The following is a 7,988-nucleotide window of genomic DNA, read 5'->3' as shown; positions in this document are numbered from 1 at the left end:
AACATAAGATAAATTCAACAGTCCCTTATTCCTCCATTACAGAAATTTAGCAGATTTAGAAAGGAGATTTTTCTAGGCTTGTGATTGTGGTTCAGGTTAAGCGTGAACCTACAAAAGACTACCTACAAGTCACATTAAGAAGTGGAATGCTACTTTCAAATTGGTGTTTTCATTTTTCCACTATCAATATGTAAGCATACAGTATTTCAGCGTTTTTCTTAAATAATCTGTGAAACATAGCCTACAAGGTTTTTTTCTTCTTCTTTTTTGTGCTGTAAGAGTGTGCAGACTTTTGCATTCAACAATTCCTACTTGTATTACTGTTGGGCGCCTAATGCTACTTTTGAACTGAAAATGTCTTTTAATATTCATTCATAAACGTTGTTCTACAGTTTTTGATTTCATATATCTGTTTCTATTACATCTCATGTAAAACCAAAGAAAATTCTTGATTTAAAAATACTGGAAATATTATACATTCCTATACACATTCCCTAAACTAGTAAGCGAGGTTAGTTGTACATGTAGGTCTTAATTATATCAAGTCATTTAAAAGGTTTATATGATGTTGGCAGTTTTGTTTTAAAAATGTGTTGAATTAAATCTGTTGGTACGGCTTGTGTTTTGTAAAATCACCTGAATCATCTCTGCAGTGTTTTGAAAGACAGGAAACTGCAAAACTGCACTTGTTAAAGAGGGATAGGATTAAGAACATTGCAATGATGGCTGCACTAAACAACTTTATCATCATCATCATCTCAAGCCTCTCTAAAAAAAACTTTGGCTTAGCTCTGAGCCACTGGAGTGTAAAATGTGGTCAATAGATGCATAGTATTATGATGATTATTTCTTATTGCATAGTTTTCAGGTCTCTGTTTGATCTGTGACCTCATTTACCAGTAATTTGCATAGTTTATTAAACATATGAGATAATCCAGCACTTTCTCTGCTGTCATCTAATTGTATTTTTTTCAGAAGACGTATGTATTAAGACATTCTAATGAAAGACCCCGCTTGTACTAATGCAAGTGATATTAAATAAGATGACCAAATGTGAATAATACTTTGTGGTTTTGTATTTCTCCTTTTTATGCACTAGCATGGTCCACCTTTTCAGTAGTAGTGTAATGTTAATATTGTTATCTGTGTTAGTGTTTTTGTCAGTATTCATGCTTTAACATTTTGGGAAATCATCCAGTTCTTTTATTTACTGTATTCATCTCCTGTAATATATTTAAATGTCTTCAAATGTATCAGGCTTTGCTTGCTATTGGACCAACAACACTGTTTGTTTTCCAAAATAAAATAATGTACATGAAATCTTACTTTCTGGACATGCTTGTGATTAGAGATGCATGAGTACCGATACTAGTATCGGGTATTTGCCCGATACCGCGCTCATTAACTCGTACTCGCAAACGAGGCTCCGATACTAAACATCCGATACCTTGTGCCTAGTGCACGTTGCTGCGTTAACGCAGGGATTTTCAACCTGTGGGGCGCGAGTGCCTGACCGGGGGGCGCGACATTACGAGATTTTTTTACTTCTAAAACTAAAGCAATTCATTTTTCACCCACGGGAGACAGATTGAATTATTTTCACTGACCACGCTCACACGCACGTTTAATGTTATTTAGTTCCGTTTGAAGAAAAAAAACCCTTCAAAATAGAGCTAACAGCGAAGAAAACCGGTTACAAAAGCAGCGACCGCTGTTATAGGACGTGTTTGTGTTCAATGCTCTGTTCACAGTGTCGATACAAGTGATTCAGGAATCGACTCATTTTAAGCGCAGCGTAAGTTTCTTTTCTCAGTCATCTCTCCGTGTTTACTGTTATAATAAGTGATGCGGTTGTAAATAAACACCACATACTACAGAACATTTTGTGTGACTCGCTTACACTATAAAGCTCAGGCTTAATTATACTGCTTATTACCACAGAGCGGGAGCCGACTCAGAGTCGTTTACGATTTACCGAGGTGAACCACGAATGTATGTGCTGATAGAATCGGCTCAGATGGGATCGGACTGTATTATCTTTTTAAAGTAAATATTTCAATCAGCAGAATCGCCTCGCATGTATGATGTGCACAACGTTAATTACGTGCGTTTATTAATGAACGTTTACGTTAGCTTGTCAGAAGCTTTCTCAATGATGTCTGTTCCACTGCACTATTTTACACTAAAAACGACACTATTCCATAATGCTCCAGATTGCATCATTCTAAATAGGTATCGGTATCGGTATCGGCGAGTACAAAAATACATGTACTCGTACTCGGTTGGGAAAAAATGGTATCGATGCATCCCTACTTGTGATAATAAAACACTCTTTGTTAGACCCAGCTGGGATTACCCTTAAAGAATTCATGACTATTGCAGGATGTTTAATTTAAATTTAACAATATGTGGGTACAGGGGCGGATCTAGAAAAATATTCATGGGGTGGCGAGAGGGGGGCAGGAATTTTTGAGGGGTGGCAACATATGGCAGACGTATTTATACTGAATTTAATCACAGTTTGATGAGAAATAGTATGTACACACTTCAAAAGGGTCAGAGTGGCAGCGTTGCAGCCAGCATTTGTACAAGAAGAAACTATCCAAAGAAAAACGTACCCATGAAGATCTATGGACTGAGCTGTACTAAGGTGAGCATAAATACACTGTGGAAATAAATGGGTCATGGCACTCAAACAAGGTACTGGACATTGCTTTTATTTTTTACTCGAAACACACATTCTCCCCATTTGTCCCTTAGTAGCTTGAACAGATTTATACTGTATATACGAAAGAGACATTAAAAACAACAACAATAACAACAACACTATAACAGCTGAATGCGGCGATTTCCATTTTGCTCAGCAAAACGCTTAACAAATTTATCTAGGTCTAATGCTTTTGTGCGTTTTGATTCAATGCTGAGTACAGCCAAACTTGATAGTCTCTTTTCTGTCATAGTAGACCGCAAATAAGTCTTTATGAGCCTGAGAGATGAAAAACTTCGTTCACAGGATGCACTGCTCACAGGTAAAACAACTGCTATTTTACACAACCTGAACAACTCATAAAAAACATCCTGGTATGGGTCCAAAAACTGAGTGAACTCCATTAAAGTGGTAGGACTCTCCTTTTCCCCCTTTTTTCTGTCTAGTACTCTTTTTGTCTGATGTAACTCGTGTTTGAGATCCTCAATATTTGAATCATAAGCTTCAGCCAATAACAGAACAGCCTCCTCCCTCAAAAAAGTTGGACTTGACGGATTTAGTGCCTGGACACCCTGCATAATTTGACAATTTGTGTTAGAAAATCTTCTTCCTATTTCTCCAATCATGTTATCCAGAACTGGATAGTACACAGAGACACAAAAGGTGTGTTTGCTATCTGGAACTACATGCTGTCCCAAGGTGGAGTGGATGACAGTATCCTGAAGCACCTTTGCTGTCTGTCTTGGCCTCTTTGGTTTTCGCTGAGTTGTATCAATGTTACTTCGCTGACATAAATCTAGTGTTTCACTCCACATTTCCTCAAAAGACGCTTGACTACGGTACTGGATCAGTGTCTCTTTAAGTGCTTCAATAAGTTCAACAGCCTTGGCATAGTCCACTGTTTTAGACTGGAGCATGTCTGATAAAAATTTGGAGTCACTCAGGACCTTTTTGAACAGAACAAGAGATCCAGCAAAATTCAGATCAATTTGAGCCAATATCCCTCTTGCTTCAACAGCTCTTTGTGGATGGTTCTCAGATGCGATCTCTTCAAGCACCTGTACTATTGCAGGCAACCTGTCCATAACATTGCGACATGCTATGTGCCTACAGGCCCAACGTGTATCACTTAGCTGTTGGAGTTCCCTTGGTGCACCATCAAACATCTCCCGCTGCACTTCCAGCCATTTGTTATGTACATAAGACCCAGACATGAATACATACAGTCGTTCCAATAATGAGAAGAAGTTTCCTGCATCTGCCACACTTTTTACAGCGTCTACTATAACTAAGTTCAAGCAGTGTGCACTACAGTGAACATAGAAGGCATGTTTGGCTACTTCTTTTATTTTTGCTTGAACACCTGCATGTGCCCCGCGCATCACTGCCGCGCCATCATAGCCCTGGCCTACAAGGTTTTTCTTGTACTCCAGCCCATGCTTCTCAAGGAAGCATATAATCTTGTCACTTAAGCTGGCAGCATCCAGGTGTTCTGCCACTTCAAACTCCAGAAAACTCTCATGAACCACACCGTTGTAAAAATATCTCAGAACAAATGATATTTGCTCTTTTTTCTTAACATCTTTAGTTTCATCAACAATAACTGAAAACTGCTTGCTCGTTTTAACTTCCTGGATGATTTCCTCTTTGACCATTGCAGCCAAGCACTCAAGTATTTCATTCTGTATTGTTTTACTGGTGTATTTTGCATTTTTAACTTGTTGTTCAAGTCTTTTTTTAATGATGGGGTTATGGTTACCCAGCAAGTCTAACATAGACAGAAAAACACCCTTTTTTTCTGAGTCGAGAGACTCCCTGTGACCCCGCTGTGCTATGTTTTCTGTGGCTGTTAGAACTAAAATTTCAGCTAATGTTTTAATGTAGTATTGATTTTCAGCCACCTGCTTCTTTTTTTGCTCATCCATTAGTCCAAACATTGAGGTATTTTTATCCATAATTTTCTTGTTCTCTGTCCATGCAAACATTGCATTTACATGGCCTTCAGATCTGGCATGAGAACAGAAACCACTGTCTTTCATTGTAGCCTTTTTCCAGTTACGATAACCCTCGAATGAGGTGAAAACAGTCCTTGGAGCATCGGGGAGGGAAAAATGCCTACAAGCAAAACAGTAAGCTGCATCTTTGGATTGCGAGTATTCTAACCAGGGATGAGATTTGTACCAGTCGCTACGGAAGCTTCTCCTGGCTCCTCCCTGAAGGGTCTTAGGGAAACTCTCTCGCATTGGCTGCACTGGCACCTCACACCTGGACTTGGATACGTCTAGAAGATGGAGGGGAGGAAAGATTCAAACTGCATTACATCTGAACTAATAATACAATATAACAACTAGTAAAAACATAATCAATTTGGAACTGTCATTGATTAGTTATAACTATCAGACTGTGTTAGCACACACTAACATTTTTGCCTGGAGAGTATTTTTAGGTTTATTTGTGTAATTTTGGAATTTAACCTTAGCAATAGATCTAAAATACATTGTACACAAAATATTAAAACTCTGTCCCCATCTCATCACACTTTCACACTTACAAGTTTCCCCAATTATTCATATTTAAGCAAACATGAATATTTATATTTATTTGAAGAAGTCTAAGCAATGTCTCTTAAATACACCTTACAGCAAAATGTCCGTTTTTGTCATTTGTTGTTCTTATTCATATGTAACTTAGTAAACTATGCAGCAACAATTTCCATACCATGTGGACCAACTCGACTGGAGATCGTTGGTGATGGCTCAGGCACTCTCCTTTCCCTTTCACTGTCTGAGCCCTGTGTGTTATCTTGTCTCTCGCTTTCTCCCTCCTCCATATCTTCACCGCTATGGTGTTCTCCTACCTCCTCCTGTCCCTGGTTGCCTTGGCCTATTCTATCTCTGTCACGTTTCTGTTGCCCTCCTCTCTCTCCTTCCACCTTATCCTTCTCTTCTCTCTCTCCTTCCACCTCATCTTTACTGTTTACCTTGCTCAGTTGTTCATTTTCTATTTCGGTCACCTCTCTCTTTGGTGAGAAAAAACTATGTATGCTACCCTTCCTCTTCATTTCTGTAAGATTCAAAGTAACTTTACAATGTTTTCCTTGACAGACGTTGAATCAATATTAGCTTTTATAGCCTACTTTACACAGAACTAACGTCAGACCTAGCTAACATTACATGTTAACAGACATCCCAAGTCTCCTGGAAGTTCCGGGAGTCTCCCGTATATACATAGCGGCTCCCTGATGCCCGCAAGTCAGATAAAATCTCCCGGAATCCAGAACGAGCGGCCAAGAGCACGCACACACAAACACACACGTGCATGCAGGCGACAAACTTTTTTCCCCGATCGCGTATTAAATCCGTTATCTGATAAAGCAATAAGCCACGAGAGGCCGTGCGTTACTGTGATTTTAGCACGGGGATGACGTTTTGGCACGACGCGAAGCAGAGTGCCTAAAACTTCTTTCCCGTGCTAAAATCATAGCAGTAACGCACGGTCTCGAGTGGCTTATTGCTTTTATAAAACGGCGGTCAACATAAAATACAATAAATACAACAATGTTTAATTCATAAATGTATTTATTGTGTATAAACTTACAATAAAGCATTCTTCCGCGACGCAAAATAGTTCGATTAACAGTGTTGCTAGGCAACATGAGGGCGAAAATAACATTAACTTTTTCTATTCAGTGGCGTATTAATATGGAATGATGTAAGGTGGTCCTAGGTGTGCGTTTATCGGGGATTTTACAACGGCTTAGAGCGCGGCTCAGCCAATCAGATTTTAGGACCGGAACTATCCGTTTTATAATACACAATCTAGCGCACTGTGTAGGGAACATAAATCAATTGTCTAATATACTGTCTAGTGCACTAAGTAGGGAACATAAATCCGCTATCTGATATACAATCTAGTGCACTATGTAGGGAACATAATTAATTATGTAATACACTATCTAGTGCACTATGTAAGGAACACAAATCATTATCTAGTTATACTTTCTAGTGCACTATGTAGTGAACATGAATGCGTTATCTAATACACTATCTAGTGCACTATGTAGGGAACATAAATCCGTGATCTGCTATACAATCTAGTGCACTATGTAGGGAACATAAATCTATTATCTTTCACACAATCTAGTGCACTACAGTACACATTAATGTGTTTGTGACGCGAACAGTTAGCTTAGTAGCTCAGTTAGCAGCTCCTAAAAGTTCTGTTATCACCCATATACTTTCATGTGTGCAGAGGCTTTTTTAGCTTTTTTTTGGGGGGCTTGGGGGGTCGGGGTCGAGGTCCGGGGGTACCTCACTGAAATTAGTTTTTGCAACTTGGGATGTCTGTGTATAGTTAGCGAAATAACGTTCTTCAACCTGATTTTTATCATCTCAAAATCAGCATCGCAACTATACTAGCACTGTGCTTTAATTATAATTTAATTTCTTGATAGACAGTTACTCAGTTTTTACCTCTTTCCTCCCGTGTCTCCTTTCCTCGCGACTCCTGGCTCCCTCGCTTCGCGCCAATCTGACGCACCGCGCCTCTCTGACGTTATCTCGTGCAGCGTTCACTGCAGTCGGACATTGGAGATTCGCGCTCGTAAATGTCAAATTGGCCATAACTTTTCTTTTAATTCGTTGCTGCCAACTGGGGTGGCAGCAGGGGTGGCAAGGCTTTCTTTTAGGGTGGCATGTGCCACCCTATGCCACCCCGGTAGATCCGCCCATGTGTGGGTAGTAGTAATAGTTTACAACTATCAAAAATACCGGAGATTAATTTACACGTTTTAATTTTATTAATAAAATTGATGTGAATAAAGTTTTTAAACTATTAAGGTTTTTCATTTTTTTTTAATCTATTTTTTATACTTATCACACATGCTTTACTAAAATTTATTTTCTCGTTTTTATCAGAATTAGCTCTAGTTTATGTATGTGAGTGTTAATCTTTTTGCGTACATGTAAGTTAAAACAACTTCACTTTAAAACCTTTTTAGCAGGTGGAAAAAACCCTCTGCCACCTCTGCTCTTTGCCAATATTAAAATGTTTGTGCTTGGTAAATGCACAGCATCAATGGTTAAGACAGAGCACTGTCAGCGTGCTGGCTTAAGGCCATTATTGCTCATTGCCAGACATCTTCCTCTGTTAACCTCCCCATTAACCCCACCAGTGTCCCCCTGTGCTGCCTTTAAACAATGCTCTATGCTCATTACCTTTTACTGTATTCTACCAAGCTACAACCTACCAATACATTACTGTATTATTTTACTAATGACTT

The 7,988-nt window shown here is 39.0% G+C and overlaps 1 protein-coding gene across 2 annotated transcripts; it reads right to left on the bottom strand.

Moving 5' to 3' along the window:
* Window positions 1–2,701: 2,701 nt before the first annotated feature.
* On the bottom strand, window positions 2,702–7,424 carry LOC134315137 (zinc finger MYM-type protein 1-like). 2 transcript variants are annotated; one of them, XM_062996142.1, is made up of 3 exons: window positions 7,180–7,424; window positions 5,426–5,770; window positions 2,702–4,988 (listed from the first exon to the last, which is right to left on the bottom strand). In XM_062996142.1, exons 2-3 carry the CDS (start codon window positions 5,766–5,768, stop codon window positions 2,827–2,829), a joined length of 2,505 nt encoding a protein of 834 aa, XP_062852212.1. In that variant the 5' UTR covers window positions 5,769–5,770; window positions 7,180–7,424; the 3' UTR covers window positions 2,702–2,826. The 2 variants fall into 2 exon arrangements, with proteins under 2 accessions (XP_062852212.1, XP_062852221.1); XM_062996151.1 differs by lacking the exon at window positions 5,426–5,770 and having other exon boundaries at window positions 7,180–7,421.
* Between the last annotated feature and the right edge of the window lie 564 nt (window positions 7,425–7,988).

Source organism: Trichomycterus rosablanca, chromosome 1 (genome assembly GCF_030014385.1).
Source record: "Trichomycterus rosablanca isolate fTriRos1 chromosome 1, fTriRos1.hap1, whole genome shotgun sequence".
NCBI classification, from domain to species: Eukaryota; Metazoa; Chordata; class Actinopteri; order Siluriformes; family Trichomycteridae; genus Trichomycterus; species Trichomycterus rosablanca.
Note: the sequence above shows the minus strand (reverse complement) of the source record. Positions and strands in the feature narration are given on the sequence as shown.